The 20,369-nt window shown below is 49.2% G+C and overlaps 1 protein-coding gene across 8 annotated transcripts in view; it reads left to right on the top strand.

Annotated features, from left to right (window-relative positions):
* The window catches only part of LOC308458893 (glutamate receptor ionotropic, NMDA 1), a 28,068-nt gene extending 8,790 nt beyond the window's left edge, over positions 1-19,278 (top strand). For 2 of the 8 annotated variants that reach the window (XM_080973753.1, XM_080973752.1), the window contains 12 exons: positions 1,292-1,427; positions 1,980-2,107; positions 2,678-2,842; positions 3,178-3,296; positions 4,175-4,287; positions 4,792-4,940; positions 5,191-5,348; positions 6,512-6,673; positions 7,207-7,316; positions 8,033-8,178; positions 12,177-12,287; positions 18,149-19,278. In XM_080973753.1, the coding sequence (XP_080829879.1) occupies positions 1,292-1,427; positions 1,980-2,107; positions 2,678-2,842; positions 3,178-3,296; positions 4,175-4,287; positions 4,792-4,940; positions 5,191-5,348; positions 6,512-6,673; positions 7,207-7,316; positions 8,033-8,178; positions 12,177-12,287; positions 18,149-18,217 (1,566 nt within the window). In that variant the 3' untranslated portion in view covers positions 18,218-19,278. Of the gene's footprint in view, positions 1-1,291; positions 1,428-1,979; positions 2,108-2,677; positions 2,843-3,177; positions 3,297-4,174; positions 4,288-4,791; positions 4,941-5,190; positions 5,349-6,511; positions 6,674-7,206; positions 7,317-8,032; positions 8,179-9,196; positions 9,232-10,571; positions 10,619-12,176; positions 12,288-17,248; positions 17,340-18,148 lie in introns of those variants that run through there. The other 6 variants (XM_080973756.1, XM_080973754.1, XR_013977764.1 and 3 more) reach the window with 5 other exon arrangements.
* The last annotated feature ends 1,091 nt before the right edge of the window (positions 19,279-20,369 follow it).

Genomic DNA, 20,369 nt, shown 5'->3' with positions numbered 1-20,369 from the left:
CCCTCCCTCACTAATGTCAGCCTGGTGAGGAACAGTTGAAGGAGCTGGGGAAGAGGAGAGCAAGAGATATGAGAGCCACTTTCAAACATCTCAAGATGATTGAGGGTCTGGAAGCCAAGCCTTAGGGGGATCAGTCAAAGGAGATGGCTTTTTTTAGCCCAGAAAGGGGGAGGCTGAGAGGAGATGTTAGGGCCACTTTCGAAGATCTCAAGATGATTGAGGGTCTAGAAGCCCAGCCTTAGGAGGAACGGTTGAAGGAGATGGAGAAGAGGAGACATGGGAGCCAACTTCAAACATCTCAGGATGATGGCAGGTCTAGAAGCTCAGCCTTAGGAGGAATGGTTGAAGGAGATGGAGAAGAGGAGACCAAGGAGATATGAGAGCCATCTTCAAACATCTCAAGATGTTTGAGGGTCTAGAAGCTGAGTCTTAGAGGAAAGGTTGAAGGAGATGGCTCTCTTTAGCCCAGAAAAGAGGAGGCTGAGAGGAGAATGATAGGGCCATCTTCAAACATCTCAAGATGTTTGAGGGTCTAGAAGCTGAGCCTTAGGAGGAACGGTTAGGAACTTCGGAGGAGATGGAGAAGAGGAGACCAAGGAGATATGGGAACCACCTTCAAACATCTTAAGATGGTTGAGGGTCTAGAAGCTCAACCTTAGCAGAAACGTTTGAAGGAGATGGCTCTCTTTAGCTCAGAAAAGAGGAGGCTGAGAAGAGATGTTAGGCCATCTTCAAACATCTCAAGATGACGGAGGGTCCCTTGGGAGGAACAGTTGAAGGAAATGGCTCTCTTTAGAGCCAAACATCTCAAGATGATTGAGGGTCCAGAAGCCGAGCCTTCGGAGGAACGGCCAAAGGAGATAGGAACACTCAGTCTGAGGATGAGGAGATATGAGAGCCGTCTTCAAATATCTCCAGGGCTTTCGCCTGGAAGAAAGAACAAGTCCTCCCGCTCCAGAGGGTAGGACTTGAACCAGTGGCTTCCAGACCAAGAAATGAGAGCCCGGCCTGACGTCCAGGAGAAATTTGTGGGACGCAAGCAAGCCGGCTCTCCTTCCTTGGAGTCCCGGGTGCTTGAGTGAAGAACATTGCACCTCAGGGGGGTTGGTCTAGATGACCATGGAGCCCCATCCATCTCAACCACTTCTGAATTCCATGTTGGCATCCCTGCGTCCAACTCTCCCCTTCCAGGAGAAGGCAGCAGAGGGGTTGAGAAGCCGATTTGGCTGGGAAGAGGACGGTGATCCATCTTCTCACTTTTTGGGGGGCTGTTTCCCCTCCCCCCCCCCAGATTGTCACCATTCACCAGGAGCCGTTTGTCTACGTCAAGGAGACCCTGGCCGACGGCAAGTGCAAAGCCCTCACCAACAGCACCGGCGGCTTGGTGCAGCAGGTCCTCTGTACGGGGCCCAACAAGACCATGCCAGGTACGTCTTGAACCCAAAGCGGGGGCATCAGGTCAGAATTTCCCCCGCCAAGCGTCTCCATTGGGCACCGGGCATCTCTCCTTCTTGGGAGGGTCTGCACTGTATGGTGGAGATGAGATCCTCTTAGTCTACACCAGGCCTCCTCCAGATGTGGTTGGCCCACACCTCCCATGATCCTTAGCTAGCTGGACCGGTGGTCAGGAACAATGGGGAGGTCCATTCCCCATTGATCAAGCCTGAAGAACTGGATCGCTTCCTGATCATATATGGAACGGAACCACCTGAAGGGCCGAGGTGGAGGAAGCCTGGTTCAGATGATCTCTTCCACATACGACCAGGAAGGAATCCAGCTCAGCAGGCCGGGAACAAAACGGATCGACAGGGAACGGGTCAGATCTCCAGCAGGAAGCCATCCACATTGTCCTAAAGGGGCCGGGTCAAATGGCATCTCCTCGATGGACGGGCATGGAGGTGGAGCGATTGAGAAGGTCCTCTCCGTTGGGGACCTTCTGGAACGGGCCTCAATGGTCCCCCTTTCTCCTGCCCCACCAGGCCGCCCCAGCGTGATGCTCTGCTGCTATGGCTTCTGCGTCGACCTCCTGATCAAGCTGGCCAAGACCATGAACTTCACTTACGAGGTCCACCTGGTGGGCGATGGGAAGTTTGGCACACAGGAGCGGGTGAGTGGGCCTCGGGAAGGCCAGACAGGCCACCCTCCAACTTCTCAGAAGACCTCCGAGGGTCCAGCCCCTTGGCCGGGGACAGACAGACGCTGTCCCATTGAGAAAGGGGATCTGTGGGAAGTCGTTCCTGGAATGGTTGGCTGTCCCCATTGGCTTTCTGCCCACACTGGGGTGACCTGAGGAACCTTCAGGAGAGGCCTGGAGGGTTGTCCATTCATGAACTTGCTTCCCATAGCTTCTTCCTGCTATCCCCTTTGACATTTGTTCCGTGAAATTATGGACGTCCTACCATCCTTTCTGATGTTTTTCCTATGAAATTATGGACTTCCTACCATCCCCTTTGACATTCATCCCATGAAAATACAGACGTCCTACCATCATCTCCCACATTCATCCCATGAAATTATGGACGTTCTACCATCACCTCCCACTTCCATCCCATGAAATTACAGACGTTCTACCATCATCTCCCACATTCATCCCACGAAAATGCCATCATCACCGACGCTCATCCCATGGAAATACGGACCTCCTTGCCCTTCTCACCCTGGCTCTGTCTCACCACAGGTGAACAACAGCAACAAGAAGGAGTGGAACGGCATGATGGGGGAGCTCTTGAGCGGTCAGGCGGACATGATCGTGGCTCCTTTGACCATCAACAACGAGCGGGCCCAGTACATCGAGTTCTCCAAGCCCTTTAAGTACCAGGGACTCACCATCCTGGTGAAGAAGGTGGGTAGACATGGCCAACGACCACTAGGCATCACTGTGCCCTCCAGAGGGCTTGGTCTACAGAGGTGGCCACGCTCTGCTTTGGTCAAGCCGTTCCCGTTGTCCATCTCCTTCCCTTTGCAAAGTCCCGATGGAATTTCTTGTGAATATAATATAATATATTATAATCAGCATCCATTAAAAACCACCCATATATGACATCAAGGTCCATCCTTGAAAGGCATGGGGAGAAGAAGAGGAGAACCGTTCTCCTCAACCTTTGTGAGGAACCCTAAGCAACCCCTGCTGGGGTCTTTCCGCAGCTACTGACGCCCACTTCCGGTTCTCCGTTGCAGGAAATCCCCCGCAGCACCTTGGACTCGTTCATGCAGCCGTTCCAGAGCACCCTGTGGCTCCTGGTGGGCCTCTCGGTCCACGTGGTGGCTGTGATGCTCTATCTCCTGGACCGTTTCAGGTAACTGTGGCCACCCCTTGGTCTTCCTGGTCTTCTCCACCACCTCGACCTCCTCCTCCTCCCTCTACCCCTTGGTCTTCCTGGTCTCCTCCTCCCCCTTCCTCCTCCTTTCTGTTTCCTTCTCCTCCTCCCTCTCCTCCCCCTCCTCCTCCTCCCTCCTCCTCCCTCCTCCTCCTTTCTTCTTTCTTCTCCTCCTCCTCCTCATCCCTCTACCCCTCCTTCTACCCCTTGGTCTTCCTGGTCTCCTCCTCCTCCTCCCTCCTCCTCCTTCCTCCTTCATTCTCCTCCTCCCTCTACTCCCCCTCCCCTCCTCCTCCTCCCTTCTCTTTTCTTCCTCTTCCCCCTCCCCCTCCTCCTCATCCCTCTAACCCTTCCTTGGTCTTCCTGGTCTTCTCCTCCTTCCTCCTCCTTCCTTCTCCTTCTCCTCTTTCTTCTGCCCCTTGGCCTTCCTAGTCTCCTCCTCCTTCCTCCTCCCTCTAGCTCATGGTCTTCCTGGTCCCCTCCTCCCTCCTCTACGCCTCTTTCCTCTACCACTTGGTCTTCCTGGTCTCCTCCTCCTCCTCCCAGAGGAGCAAGGAAAAGTTATCCAGCTCTGCTTCCTCCCACCCATGAATGGGGGCAGGGACAAGGAACTGGACGGGCTGTTCCTCAAGACGTCACCAAATTACGTACCCATCAATGATGCAAAGGGACCTCTGTCCACTGACTTTGCATCACTTATTCCACCTGCGAACGACATGAGGGAAAGCGCGGAGTCCTCCCCGGACTTCTGGAGTTCCTCGCACCCGTGAGGTCCAGAAGCTTCTTTCCATGGGGCATCTTCTAAGACCTGCTACTTGATGGACGGCTGACCGCTGGCCCCGCTTGCTCTCTTGCAGCCCCTTCGGCCGCTTCAAAGTCAACAGCGAGGAAGAGGAAGAGGATGCCCTGACCCTGTCATCTGCCATGTGGTTCTCCTGGGGAGTCTTGCTCAACTCTGGCATCGGAGAAGGTGAGTCTCTCCAGTGGGAATGATCTGGATGGGTCCGTCCGTAAGAGGCTGCAAAGCAAAGGCTGGTGCCACCGACCCCATCTCATCTTCTCCGATATTTCTCCCATGAAAATAGGGAGGTCCCACCATCCCCTTTGACATGGATGAAAATAGGGAGGTCCTACCATCCCCTTTGACCTTGATGAAAACAGGAAGGTCCTAACACCCCCTTTGACATTGATGAAAATATGGACGTCCTACCATCCCCTTTGACATTGATATGGAGGTCCTACCATCTCGTTTGACATTGATGAAAATATGGACGTCCTACCATCTTCTCCGACCTCCGTCATTTCTCCCACGAGAATAGGGATGTCCAACTCAGCTTCTTCCCCTCTGGGTTCTTCTCCAGTTAGATGGTCTTCTCGAGGGGTGGCACTAGAGAGCTTGGGTGAGGTCTATCTCCCCAGGGTTTCGGTCCTTCAGATGCTTGAGGACCATCCTGAGCTGCCCTATCTCTTCCAGGCGCTCCCCGGAGCTTCTCTGCACGGATCCTGGGGATGGTGTGGGCTGGATTCGCCATGATCATCGTCGCCTCTTACACTGCCAACCTGGCGGCCTTCCTGGTTTTGGACAGACCCGAGGAACGGATCACGGGCATCAATGATCCCAGGGTAAGCATGGAAGGAGAACACCAAGCCTCTGACATGTCTCCTATGAGAATATGGATGTCCTACCATCTTCTCTAACATTTATCCCATGAGAATAGGGACGTCCTACCATCCCCTCTAGCATTTCTCCCACGAAATTATGGACGTCCTGCCACCCCTTCTGACATTTCTCCCATGAAAATGTGGAAGTTCTACCACCCCTTCTGATGTTTCTCCCACCAAAATACGGATGTCCTACCTCCCCCTCTCCCAGCTGCGCAACCCGTCTGACAAATTCATTTACGCCACGGTCAAGCAGAGCTCGGTGGACATCTACTTCCGCCGGCAGGTGGAGCTCAGCACCATGTACCGCCACATGGAGAAGCACAACTACGAAAGTGCCGCCGAAGCCATCCAGGCCGTCCGGGACAAGTGAGTTGGACTCCTTTGACTTTTCCGGGCGGGTGGGCTGGGAGGATATGGGGGACCAATGGGGAAAGAGGCGTTGGATTATGGAATTCCATTTTTATTTTTATTTTTTGGCCAGTTAATTTCCATGAATTTCGACCAATTAACAACCCACTGATTTGAAGCCAACGCAAAGTCGAAGAATTTTTGTGGGAATTTGGGTGGGATTTCTAAGAAATTCTGCTGGGACTTCTAAGAAATTTAGGTGAGATTTATAAGAAATTTGGCTGGGATTTCGAAGAAATTCGGCTGGGATTCCTAAGAAATATGGCTGGGATTTCTAAGAAATTTGGCTGGGATTTCTAAGAAACTATTTGGCTAGGAATTCTAAGACATTTGGCTGGGATTTCTAATAAATTGTTTGGCTGGGATTTATTAGAAATTGTTTGGGATTTCTAAGAAATTCTGCTGGGGTTTCTAAGAAATTCTGCTGGGATTTATAAGAAATTCTGCTGGGATTTCCAATAAATTTGGCTGGGATTTCTAAGAAATTGTTTGACTGGGATATCTCAGAAATATTTGCTGGGTTTCTAAGAAATTTTCCTGGGATTTCAAAGAAATGTCTGCGTCTTCTAAACAAAATGTTTTGCGGGAATTTATAATAAATCGTTTTGCAGAAATATAGAAGACATTTTACTGGGATTTCTAAGAAAATGTTTGGCTGGGATTGCTAAGAAATTGTTTGGCTGGGATTTCTAATCAATGGTTTTGCTGGGTTTCTTGTAAATTTTGCAATCTAATTTATTGTTTTGCTGGGATTTCTAATCAATGGTTTGGCAGGAATTTCTAAAGAAAGGTTTGGCGGGATTTCTCAGAAATACTTGGGCAGGAATTTATAAGAAATGGTTTGGCAGGAATTTCTCAGAAATGGTTTGACAGGAATTTCTAAGAAAAGGTTTTGTGGGAATATCTCAGGAAAGGTTTGGCAGGAATTTCTCAGGAAAGGTTTGGCAGGAATTTCTCAGGAACGAATTTGCCAGGATTTCTGATCCTTTCCTTTCGGGACCGCTTCATCCTGCGAAAATCCTCCATCGGAAGAGGGGGAGGGAAGGCTTCTGGAATTTGCCGGGAGCGCTGAAGTCGACCCCCTTTTCCTGGTTACTGTTCCCACTTGTGTCTCCACCCAGCAAGCTCCACGCCTTCATCTGGGACTCGGCTGTCCTGGAGTTCGAAGCCTCCCAGAAGTGCGACCTGGTGACCACTGGAGAACTCTTCTTCCGGTCTGGATTTGGAATCGGAATGAGGAAGGACAGTCCCTGGAAGCAGAACGTCTCGCTGGCCATCCTCAAGTCCGTACCCTCTCCCCCGCCCGCAGGAATGATCCAGGGAAGGGGGTTGGGGTTGGGTGGAGAACACCAGACCCCCCGAGCATCCCGGATCGATCCCGGAACTTCCCTTTCCCACTCCGGAGGAGAAACACAAGAGGACCTCTTTTCATGGGAGAAAGGTCCAGGCATCCCCTCTGGGGGAAATCGGGAAAATAGGATATCCAGGGTTCGAACCAGAAAGCTGCCAGCCCCTCCAACGTTCCTCGCCCCCCAAAATCGGGATGTTCTGGGATCGAACCCAGTAGCATCAAAGAGGGAGTCCGGTTGGGCCTGACTTCCTCTGGGTCTGTCAAAGATGGCCGAGGAGCCTTCTTGGTCCAAGTTGGTCTCCTGGAGGACTCCCTTGGCCTTTCCTGGGACTCCCTTGGGTCCCCGTAAGAGATTTGAGGGTCGCGGGGCGTGGCTTCACCTGGCCTCCCACCCCATCCCCCCAATCCATATTTTATTCAAGATGGCGGGACTCCCCGCTTCAGCTCTCTCCTCCCGTCCCACAGCCTCCACGAAAATGGCTTCATGGAAGAGCTGGACAAGACGTGGGTGAGGTACCAGGAGTGCGACTCAAGGAGTAATGCCCCGGCCACCCTCACCTTTGAGAACATGGCAGGTGGGTTCCTAGACCTCCCCGTTCCCCCTGGAGCTCCCTCCCCTCAGGGATCAGAGAAGAAGGGGCACGAGGGACACCACCCCCACCCCCGGGGGTCATCCAGTCCAACCCAAGGCAAGGCACAAAATGTCCAGTGCTTAGCCCGGTTCTTAAGAATAAGACTATTGAGATGATGGTGATGGTGATGGATGATGGGCCTTAGTTTGCCTACCCATCATCCGATGCTTAGCCCAGCTCTTATGAATCAGAATATTGAGATGGTGGTGGTGGTGGTGGATGATGCTGATGGGTGCTTAGCCAGGCTCTTAAGAATAAGAATATTGAGATGATGGTGGTGTTGGTGGATGGATGATGGATGATGATGGATGATGATGATGATGACGACTGCCAAACTTAGATTCACATTATTAATATGAATATTATTGTTATTGTTATTGTTATTGTTATTGTTACTATTGCCATTTCTAACTACTACTGCTACCACCCCCATTTGCAAGTATCGCTATCGCTATCCTTCTTCTTACAATTGTCATTTGTGATTCCTATTCTTATTCCGGATCCCCATCATTATTACTATCACTATGGTTGCCGCCATGATTACGATTCTCACTCTGCTTCCTGGACGACCTTCGACTGTGGTGGCAGCGTGTGTGCGCGCGCTTCTTTCGAACCCGGCTCTCTGACCCTTCTCCCTCCCGCGTTTCGACCCCTCCCAGGCGTCTTCATGCTGGTGGCCGGTGGGATCGTGGCCGGAATCTTCCTGATCTTCATCGAAATTGCCTACAAGAGGCACAAGGACGCCCGACGGAAGCAGATGCAGTTGGCCTTTGCCGCCGTCAACGTCTGGAGGAAGAACCTACAGGTAGGAAGAGGCCATTTTTTGGGGGAGAAGAGACCTCCGGCGGGGGGCAGGTAACCCACAAAACCGCCGGAAAAAACACCAAAACAAGTGGGACGTCTTTGAATTTCCATTTTTTAATTTGGAGGTCCTTTTCCATTTCCCATTCCTTCACCCCAACAGTCACTACGGTGCCGAAGGGGAGTAGTATTAGGGGGACGGCCTCTCCGTGGCTCCCACTTATGGGGTGGGGGAACCCCATAAGAGTCGCTCCTTCCAAGAGGGCGGAGGGTTGGTTTGGATGACCCCTGGGGGGCCCACTGCCCCACTCATCCTGGGAAGGCCTTTGAGGGGCCCCTACCCTCCTAAATAGGGGGGCAAATGCCCCAATGGAAATAGGGGCATCCTATTTGATCCCCTATAATGAAATAGGGGCGTCCTATTCGATCCCCTACAATGGGAATAGGGACATCCTATTAAATCCCCTACAATGGGAATAGGGGCGTCCTATTAAATCCCCTATAATGAAATAGGGGCATCTCATTCGATCCCCAATAATGAAATAGGGACATTCTATTCAATCCCATATAATGGGAATACGGGCGTCCTATTAAATCCCCTACAATGGAAATAGGGGTGTCCTATTCGATCCCCTATAATGAAATAGGGGTGTCCTATTCAACCCCCATCAATGGCAATAGGGATGTCCTATTAAATTCCCTACAATGGGAATAGGGTTGTCCTGTCAATCGGGGTCTGTCCATCCCTGTGTCCTGCCCCCTCCGCCGCCCAAACGAGGCAGGCTCGAATTTTGTAGGGCATCCCGAGTGCAATTGTCACTGCCATTTTTCACTTGCCAACTTTCTAGAGAGGAGAAACGCTTCCCTGGGTTGACGGCGGGTCCGGTCCGGGGTTTGGGGTTTGGCCAAGATGTGGGGGGGTCCAGGATTTTTTGGGTGGGGGCCATCCCACCCCACCCCACGGCCGACGAGGAAAGCCGACGTTCCGGAGATCCGTTTGACAATGTAAGACTTTTCCGCAGGAGGAACCCTCCGGCCACTAGTACAATGCTAGAAGGTAGGCGAGCGGGAAGATTTCTTTGTTCAATAAATACCAATTATTAAAAATAAAATAAAATAAAAGTCAAATAAAAAATCAAAATATGACCAAAAAATTTATATATATATATATATATATATATATACACACACACACACATGCATACATACATACATATACATATTATATATATGTTTATGTATATATATATATAATTTATATAAGGCTATATATAACATATGTGTGTGTGTGTCTATTCAATAAGATCAGAATATGACCAAAAATATATAAAATATTATTTATATATGTATATAAATAATATATATATAATTTATATATGCGTATATAATATATAATACATATAAGTATATAATGCATATAATATATATATAATGTATATATGTATATACGTATATGTATGTGTATGTATGTGTATGTGTGTGTGTATATATATATACACGCGCGCGCACACGCACACACACACACGTTTCTTTTCAAATTATTATTTGAAATCATGGGCGGGGTAGAAATGTTAAATTATTACTATTATTATTATTTGGTTTTGGTCACTCTTCGGCCATGGTGCAACGCCGTGGCAAGCCATGCACTGATACCTCTGGATCAATATATGTAAATATATATATATATTTATATGTGGGTATCTCCCTATCTATATATATTTAGATATAGATCTTCATCCATTCCATCCTACCAATTGCTTTTTTCCTGTGCATGCCCGGGGGGGCAGGGGGGAGAGGAAGATCGGGAACGGAAGCAGGAAATGGATTCAATTCCGGTCGGCCCCCCCAACCCGGATGCGGAGGAGCCAGACCTGGTCTCTCTCCCCCCCCAAAAAAATTACCTAAATCCAAAGGGGGGGGTCAGAAACGGGGTTCCCCAAGGGGAGGATACAGAGGGTTCAGATTGGGGGGGCCCTCCCCCCAAAACCCCAAATTCCACTGTAGCCCAAAGGGTTGGGATCAGAAACGGGGTTCCCCTCCCAAAAATGGGGGCCTCCTTCCACCCCCCCATAACCAGGTCTGGTTGCCTCCCACCCAACCTCCCCCCATGATTCTCTCCCCTCCCCCCTCCTTGACGGCTTTCGTTCCCGCTCCGCCCCCAACCCTCCAGCTGCCCCCTCCCCATTTAACCCCCCCTCGGATTCCCGCCCGGGGTCCCTCCGGAAAGCAGCCCCCCAGCTTCCGGCCGCCGATCTCGGGAGACCTATATACCCTCCTTGATTTCCCAATACTGGTTTTCGTTTCTTTCTTTAATTCTGATATTTTACCCCCCATTCCCCCCCTTAACATACAATGACTTCCCTTCTCTTCTGATGCAGTCTTCTCTCTATCTCCCAGCCATAGGACCTGCCTTGACCAAAGGCCCCGATCCTATTTATTTAGGGGTAGGTGGAAAAAGTCTCTTGCCCCCCTCTCTAGATGATGGAAGAAAGGGGGTGACAGCGACCGGCAGGGACCGCCCCCCCTCCCAGGCCACCAATAGGGTGGGGGCCCCTCCTCTCCAAGCTCCTGAGAGGAGGCCCTCTGAGCTGCTGCAGGAACCCCAAGGTTGCTTGTAGCTCCATCCCGCCCTGTTCCCCCCACCCCTTCCAGAAAAGGGTCCGCCCCACATACAAGGTCCTCACGTACAGTTTCTGTCAGATGTTCGTCCCATGAAATTATGGACGTCCTACCACCCCTTTTGACGTTCTTCCCACAAAATTATGGATGTCCTACCATCACCTTTGACATTCTTCCCATGAAATTATGGATGTCCTACCACCCCTTCTGACATTCCTCCCATAAAATTATGGACTTCCTACCATCCCCTTTGACATTCTTCCCATGAAATTATGGATGTCCTACCACCCCTTCTGACGTTCTTCCCATGAAATTATAGACATCCTTCCTTCCCCTCTGAGGTTCTTTCCATGAAATTATGGACGTCCTACCATCACCTTTGACGTTCTTCCACTGAAATTATGGACGTCCTACCACCCCTTCTGATGTTCTTCCCACAAAATTATGGACCTCCTACCATCCCCTTTGACATTCTTCCCATGAAATTATGGACGTCCTACCACTCTTTCTGACGTTCCTCCCATGAAATTATGGACGTCCTACCACCCTTTCTGGCGTTCCTCCCATGAAATTATGGACATCCTACCACCCCTTCTGACATTTTCCCCATGAAATTATGGACGTCCTACCACCCTTTCTGACGTTCTTCCCACAAAATTATGGACGTTCTATCACCCCTTCTGACGTTCTTCCCACAAAATTATGGACGTCCTACCACCCTTTCTGACGGTTCTTCCCATGAAATTATGGACGTCCTACCACCCCTTCTGATGTTCCTCCCACAAAATTTGGACGTCCTACCATCCTCTCTGACATTCCCACAACCAAATTATGGACGTCCTACCATGACGTTCCTCCCCGGAAAACAGGGTCTTCCTAGCACCCCTCCCACTGATGCTTGGGGTCCTTCTGACCCAAACCACCCCGTTCGAGACCCCCAAAATCGCCCTCTTGGCGGGGACCTGCCCCGTTTGCCCCAGGGATGGGATGGTTTTGAGGGCAACTGTACATCCTCTCTGACATTTCTCCGGGAGTTGGGGGAGAGGAGTGTCTGGTTCCTCCCCCTTTCATGAAAAAAGGTACTTCCAATTCCATTCCAAGAGGGGCATCCTCTCCCACCCCGTCCTGTGAAATTAGGGTACATCCGTGAAAAGGACAGCGGATCCGCTCAGAGTCTGGGGTGGCTCCCAGGATCGCCCCAGCCCAAGATGGCCACTCGGAAGGTCAGCGCTCGGAGGGGCCCTCCGGAGCCCGGCCGCCCTGTAGGGCAGGAGGAGCACACCAGGCGAGCAAGGCAGCCCGTGAAAGCGAGGCACAGTGTAGACGCGGCGGCCGGTGGCGGCCGTCCGGAGATCTAACCGCTTATGTACATGTTCGTTTTAGGATAGACCAAGTGCTAGAGCAGAACCAGGCCCTAGAATGAAAACCACTTTTAGGTCCATCACATCCACGCTGGCCAACAGCTTCAAGAGCCGTAGGTCCTGCAGAGACACGGTAAGAAGAAGACAACCGGTTGTGCCCTCCTTCTTTCTCTCTTTCTCCTGCCATCCCATCAACCGCCCCATCTCACAGCTGCCATGGCCCCGTTTCGTTCTCTGTAAGTCCGTCTCCACCGTCTGTCCCAAAGATCGAGGGCTCCCTCTTCTCCCCGTATGTGGTTTGTTTTCCTTTCTGTTCTGACCCCCCGAAAAACCCAGAATTTTCTTTCCCCCCCTTTTGATTTCCAGTCCTTCCTGTCCTGGTCCCCGCCTGGAAAGCGGTCCGCCGTGCCGTCTTCCCCTCGTCCGTCCCCTGCCCTGCCATCTCCACCGTCTCCCTCTGCCTGTGGTAACTGTACGGCTCCGCAAGCAGTGGCCAGCAGGACTCCCTGCCACCGCCCTCTCCTGCCGCCACACTTCCTGTGGGATTCAGGCAAGGTGCATGGCCTCGCCTGGCACCATGTCTCTCGTCACCTTCTGTACCTGTGTTTTTCTGTCCGTGGCTTCCTTGGAAATGACGAGGCGGGGGAGGGGCCCTCTGTCATCAGGCGGACGGCCGAGCTCCATTGCTTAGCCCGCGCCAATGATTCTCCCGTGGAAACAGGGGCATCTGGCCATCCTCTCTGACGTTGACCCGACAGAACCGGCAACCCAAGTCCCCCCGGGCCAGATCAGGCCATAGCTGTCAACTTTCCCCTTTTCTTCCGAGGAATCATATTTGGAATAAGGGAATTTCCCTTTAAAAAAAGGAACCGTTGACAGCTATGGATCAGGCCCATTTGGGTCCTCAGTCCGGGAAGCCGGATCTGTAAATCTCGGCGACACCTATGGGATCAAGAGCCCGAGCAGCAGCGGCTTGGCTGCTCCAACGCCGCGCCTGGTTTGCCCCGGCGGCATTTGATCGGCAGGGATGGCCCCGCCCTGCGCTGGGATCCGGGCTCGCCATGGGATTGGTCGAGCCACCGCCGCTCAGCCTCTTTGTCCCATCCTTGTCGCCAATAATCTCGGGTTCTGGCTTCACTCAGCCTCTTCCTCCCACCACTGCTCAGCCTCTTCCTCCCACCCCCGCCGCCCCTGCCGCCCTGGTGCCCCTAGGGTAAGGTTCCCAGACACCCCCGTTTTCCGGGGACTGTCCCCAGATTTAGAAATCCTACAAAATCCATGGAGATTGAAAAGCATCCCCGGATTCATGGGGTGAAAACTGGTCACCTTATTCTACGGGCCAGAGAGCGAGCAAACAAGCTCACTCTGTCTACTCACGAGAAGCAGCGGCGGTGGTGGTGGCAGCAGCCCCTGGGAAGCTGGGGCTGGGGGGTGTGGGGTGGGGAGGAGGACAATTTGACCCCCCTCGCCTCTTCTTCCAGCTCCACCCCCCAGTTCCGCTTCTCCAGCCCGCCATAAGGTCTGCGTGACAGTGGACTGGCCGGCTGCTAGAAAAAATTGCCAACCCCTGTCCTGTTCCATACCTGCCGACATTTCTCCCATGAAATACAGACGTCCTATTCCATATGTGCCAACATTTCTCCCATGAAAATATGGACTTCCTACCATCCCCTCTGACATTTTCCCCATGAAAATATGGACGTCCTATTCCATACCTGCCAACATTTCTCCCATGAAAATAGGAATGTCCTTAGGAAAAGCGGGATCAACCCCGGATCAAACCGGAAACCGCCATGGCTTCTTCAGATCTTGGGCTGTCCTTGCAATAGGGACCCTGGGATATCTGTTAGCATCCCTCATCCCAATCTGTTGATAGGCTGGGAATGAGGCCAAGGCGGGACAATCCGAACTTCCACAATCTGCAGACTTTCTGCTGTTTTCCTATGTGCAGGCAGTTCCCCAGCCAGATGAGTGGGGTATTATTATTATTATTATTAATTTATTTTATGGCTCTTTGGCAGCAATAATTGTGGTGGTGTTGATGATAATATATATAAAATATTATTGTTATTATTGTTATTATCATCATTATCATTATTATTAATTTATTTTATGGCTCTTTGGCAACAATAATTGTGGTGGTGGTGGTGATAATGATGATAATATATATAAAACATTATTGTTGTTATTGTTATTATTATTATCACCATTATTATTTATATTATTATTGTAATTATCATCATAATCATTATTATCATCAGGTAGGCAGCCTGATGATAATAGTAATAATAATAATAATAACCATAATCTTTTATATATATATTATTATCGTCATCATTATCATTATTATCATCAGGTAGGCAGCCGTGTTGGTCTGACACAGCAGAAATAACAGAAGACTAAGAATACTTATTATTATTATTATTAATGGAAATTAATATATTTCACAAAACTTCTCCCATGATTTCTCAAACTTATTCCAAAGGGCGTTGGGCTACAATTTCCTCTGAACATCCTCCTGTATCAATGTGAAGATTGCTGTCCCTCTCTCGGATCAGCCCCAAATATTGCTCACTGTTTCCGCTCAGGATTTCATCTGAAAATTCTCCTGTATCAATGCTAAGATCACTGTCATTTTCTTGGAGACCAGCCCTGAATATTCCTCACCGCTACTCCTCCGAATTTCCGCATCAAATCCTCCCATATCAGTGCCAAGATCACCGTCACAGCCCCCCCAAAAACACACACATTAAAACACCCTTGAATTTCAAGGATGTTTAAATGAGTATTCAAGATTGTAAAACAGAAAAAAAATAATTAAAATTATATATATATTTAAAAAGACACACATATCAAAACCAGTAAAAACAATTCTAACAAAAAACATAATAATAATAATAATAATAATAATAATAATAATAATAATAATAATTTTTTATTTATACCCCACCCTCCCTGGCCAGGGCCAGGGCCAGGCTCAGGGCAGCTAACACCTGTTTTCTGTAAAACAGAAAAAAAATAATTGAAAAAAATATATATTTAAAGAGACACACATTACAAAACCAGTAAAAACAATTCTAATAAAAACATAATAATTAATTTAGTAATAATAATAATAATAATAATAATAATAATAATACTTTTTTATTTATACCCCGCCCTCCCCAGCCAGGGCCAGGCTCAGGGCAGCTAACACCAAATATAAATTACAATAAAACATAATAGGAAAAAACCAAGAACAGTTAATTAAAATGCAGCTTAAAATGGAGCCTCATTTTAGTAGTAGCCCGTAAGCCAAGACCATAAAGGGAGGAAACATCAGAACTATTTTTTATTTTATTTTATTTTATTTTAATTATTAATTACTATTAGTAGTAGTAACCTATAGTAGCCCATAAACCAAGACCATAAAGGGAGGAAACAGAATTAAAAAGCAGTTTAACAGCATGTCAATCCATTCTCATCCCTTTTTATTTATTTTTAATCCATTTCCGAATTTTTTGTCCATTTCCCACGGCAGGTTATTCCTTGTTGAACATCCCAAGCCACCACTCTATGGCATTCTGGCTACACCTCCTTTTGCTGAATTTATTCCTCCCTCCCCTCCATTCCCTCGTTCTGCTGAATATCCATCCATTCCTTCCTTCCTCTAAATATCCATCCATGCTTTCCTTCCTCTGAATATCCTCCCATCCATTCATTCCTCCCTCCCCTCCCCTCCATTCCCTCGTTCTTCCCACCGCTCCCGCCATTCTTACTCCCAGTCGGCCTTCTCTGCTCCTCTCCTCTCCGCTTCTCCTCCTCCAAACCCTCCTTTCCGCTTTCACCTTGGCACATTCCATCTTCCGCCCGTCCCTCCCGCCGTCGCTCTTTCGTTGGGAATTTCTCTTTCGTTCCATCTTCCACTCTGGACGGTCACAATCCAAATGATTGCGAATTTGGGTCGCTCTCGACGTTTGCAGGATTCAGGCTGTTTCCAAGGAGCAGATTGCACCAAAGCAATCCGTCCAAATGATTAAATCAGGATTCTGATCCACATTTGCAGGATTCCAGCTGTTTCCAAGGAGCCAATTGCAGTAAATCAACCCGTCCAAATCATTCCAGCAAATTTGATTTAATTCCCAAATATCTTCCCCATTGCGCATCATCCTTTCCGGCACGGTCGCCACGGGGGCAGGAAAGTTCCATCTCCCTCTCCAAACCCCCGGCCCGTTTTGGAGACCCTCTATTATGCATGTTTCTGAGTTGGTGGGGCATAGGGTTTGACCTCATCCCCGCCCTTTGGCAGCTTTCCAAAGGTCCCAGACATTGAAAGGTCCACCTGGGGCGAAAGCCAACTTCTCGGCCATCTTAAAATTCTGATTCCCCCCCCCTCTCTCCCCATCAAAAGGACATCTGTCACAAGATATTGGGAGGGTGGTATTCCAGAAGGGGAAATGTCTCGGCCGGAAAAGATGGCTTTCCGCCTTCTCAAACTCCCCCCACATGACTCTCCGTTTATTCCTCCTGTTCGTAACTGCAGGGATTTATAAAAAAAGTCTCCCCCCCAGTGGTGGGCGTTTGCATAACCTCCAACATTTCTCCAATGAAGATAGGGACTTCCTATTCCATCCCCTCCATCATTTCTCCAGTGAAAATGGGGACATCCCATTCCATCCCCTCCAACATTTGTCCCATGAAAATAGGGACATCCTATTCCATCCCCTCCAATATTTCTCCCATGAAAATAGGGACGTCCTATTCCACCCCCTCCAACATTTCTCCCATGAAAATAGGGACATCCCAGGAACAGCGGAACCTTCCGGGATCCCGGCGGAAACTGGGCTGGATTCTTCTATCCCGGGAGAGAGAGGGGTGCTTGGAGGGTCTGCTTCCTCTGGTGGCTTTCCCTTCTAGGCATTCCAGTGTGGAGGGTAGAGGGAGGAGGAGGAGGAGGAGGAGGAAGAAACGCAGCTCTGGGTTGGCCGGGTTGGCCGGGCGGCGTCCCGCTTTCCTGGGGTGGTGGTTTTGGTGGTGTCCCCGGGTGCCGGCACCGGGTTCAAAGCCAGCTTTCGATGTAATAGACCATCCCTTTGATGCGCCTGCTCCCTACAGACACCCCCGCGAGGCCGCCACACCCAGAGTCCGTGAGCTGCAGATAAAGCCCTGTAGAGAATTCCCGGCTTCAGGAGTTCCTCCGCAAAGGGTGGGATCTTGTTGTGAATGTTGATGCATTTTTGTCCTGTATCCAAAGTCCTGTTTGATCTTGTGGGACGGGTGGTGGTGCTGGTGGGGGGAACAACCGGTCATCCCCTTCCGGGACATCCCAGAAAAGGGCCGGGCGGGAGAGGAGTAGGGCGGCCATCTTGGAAAAAGTGGCTCTTTTGCGAGCTGAGTCGCCGAGCTTTTTCCCGGAGGGAGTTTCTTGGCGTACATGAAGGGAGAGTCGTCGGCAGATTTCGAAGGGGATCGACCCGAAATTGTCAAGGGGTCGAAGCTGCCGGGTGATTCCAAAGGGGATCGGCCCGAAATGGCTGAGCTAGCGGGTGCTGCTTTCCGGGGGAAGAGGCTGCGCTGCGAGGGGGAGGGAGCCCCTGCCCCACGTGGCGGCCCCCCGGGGGAGATCCTTGAGGGACGATGCGCTCCAACCGGGAAGGAGCTGAGCCGAAGGGAAACTGGGGGTGGGACACGACGACACAGGTCAGGGTTCTGAAATTAGTAGGGTGGCCCTACGTCAGGGTCCCTAAAATGGGAAGGGTGGCCCTACGTTTGGCTCTGCCCACATTGCGGCACCCTGACTTTTTTTGTGGGAACAGAGCGGATCCCCGGAGATTCCCCGCTTGGTGCTCGCAGCCATGAATGCATCCCGGTTTGGAGGCGCAGCATCTTCCTTGAGCGGTTTCCTGCCGGGGCGGTGGCGGCCTGCGGGGGCAGCATGTGTCTCGGCCTCGCTCTGGCCCGCCTCTGCCTGACCACCACCCCTCCCCCGTGTCTTGTCTTTTGTCTCCCCTGCAGCAGTACCACCCCACTGACCTTGCGGGGCAGCTCAACCTCTCGGACCCCTCGGTCAGCACCGTGGTGTGAGGGCCCCCGTCGCTTATTTCCTGCCACCCCCTCTCAGACACCCCCGGGATGGACCAGCTCTTCTTCTCCCACGGACCTACCTTGTGGACTGGTGCCGAGGAGGTGGTCCCGCCCACCATGCCACGGACGGACGGAGAACGAGCTCTGGCGTGCCTCCAGCGCCCGCTTCCCGTTTCCTTGCGCCCCTTTGAAGGACACCCTCCCGGGGCAGCCCGGCTTTCCCACTTCCCGAGAGTTGAGGCAACTGTGTGCAACTGGGAGAGTCCTGTCCTTGTACAGTTCTCCGCTTCTGGTTGTCCACGTTGGGGCTTGCTCGATTTGGGGGAGCCGACTGACTGACTGACCTTCCTGTCCATGTACATAATCTGCTTCTCTTCCTACTGTCCACTTTGGGGATCACTCAATTTGGGGGACTTCCTTCCTTCCTTCTTTCCTTCCTTCCTTCCTTCTTTCCTTCCTCCTTTCCTTCCATCCTTCCCTCCCTCTTTGTTTCTTTCCCTCCCTCCCCCTTCCTTCCTCCCCCCCTTCCCTCTTCCTTCCTTCCCCTCCTTCCTTCCTTCCTTCCTTCCCTCCTTCCTTCCCTCCCATCTTCCTTCGTCTCTCCTTTCCAAGACTTCCCAACCACCCCTTCCCTGCTTCTTGCCATTTCCCCAACATTCCTACCTATTCCCATGGATCCATTGAGCTGATTTTCTCCCTTCTTGGAGATCCATTTGGGTCTCTTAGAGATCCACTCATCCCCTGATCTTCCCTTTATTGTATATTATGCTTTCAGAAACCCAGCCAGATGGCGGGGTAAAAATAAATTGTTGTTGTTCTTATTATTATTGATGATATTATTATTATTATTATTATTGATTTTATTAATATTGTTGTTGATATTATTATTATTGATATTATGTTGTTGTTGTTGTTATTTACCTGAATCCTGCTAGCAATTTCTCTCGTCTGAAATTTATCTAACATCTGGAATTGCGGGCTGGAATATCGACGTCTCTTCCTAAGGATTCTGTGGATTTTATTAATGATTATTATTAAAATAAAATGTAAATAAAAGTTGTTTTATTATTTTATTAAAATTATTATATAATTATTATTTTATATTATTAAAATTAATAATAATAAATGTAAGGAACCGCAGAATGAGGGGGAAGGAAGTAACTAGATAATTAAATGAGCAAGGTAAATGAATTTGGGTAGGCGGAAGATATTCGGAAATAAATTTAAGGAACCGCAGGAGGAGGGGGAAGGATGTAGATAATTAGATGAGCAAGTTAAATGAATTTAAATTGAATTTCTAATATCTTCTGCCTATCCAAATTCCTGCTCAAATCTGCCCATCCAATCATCTCCTGCAAATATAACAATAAGTACAATAATCCTGTATTGGCGGGATTTTTCAACTGGATCTGGGGACTAATATATAATTGTGGGTTTTATGGGGAGTTATTATAGTATCATTGTGTGTGTGTGTGTGTGTGTGTGTGTGTGTGTGTTTGGGGGGTTATTATAATATTATATATTTGTGTGTGTGTGTATAAAAATATATATATAATTGTGGGTTTTGGGGGGAGTTATTATAGTATCATTAGATATGTGTGTGTATGTTTGTTTTGGGGGTTATTATAATAATATAGATAGATAGATAGATAGATAGATAGATAGATAGATATAGATATAGATATATTGTGGGTTTTTTGGGGGGTTAATATAATATAATATAATATAATATAATATAATATAATATATATTATATATTATAATATATTATAATTATAATATATTATAATATTATAATATATTATAATATATTTATAATAATTGTGGGTTTTGGGGGGATTAATACACACACACACACACACATATATGTATATAAAATTGGGTTTGTTGGGGGGGGTTATAAACATATAAAAGTTCAAGAGAAATCCATATAACATATAAATGTTATATATCCATATAAACATATCAATCCATATAAAATCGATGTATTTTATTGCTGTTGTTGGACTACAACTCCCATCACCCCTAGCTAGCAAGGCCAACTGAAGAATATTGGGGAGGCATATTCTATAAAGATTTGGGGGGCCCGAATCTCTTTAGTGGGGAGGTCTGGCTTTCCTCCACCCCTGCTTTGCATATTGGGGGGGGCACA

Source organism: Podarcis pityusensis (assembly GCF_964106645.2).
Source record: "Podarcis pityusensis genome assembly, chromosome: 11".
Classification (NCBI taxonomy): domain Eukaryota; kingdom Metazoa; phylum Chordata; class Lepidosauria; order Squamata; family Lacertidae; genus Podarcis; species Podarcis pityusensis.
This window is presented reverse-complemented; position numbering and strand designations above follow the sequence as displayed.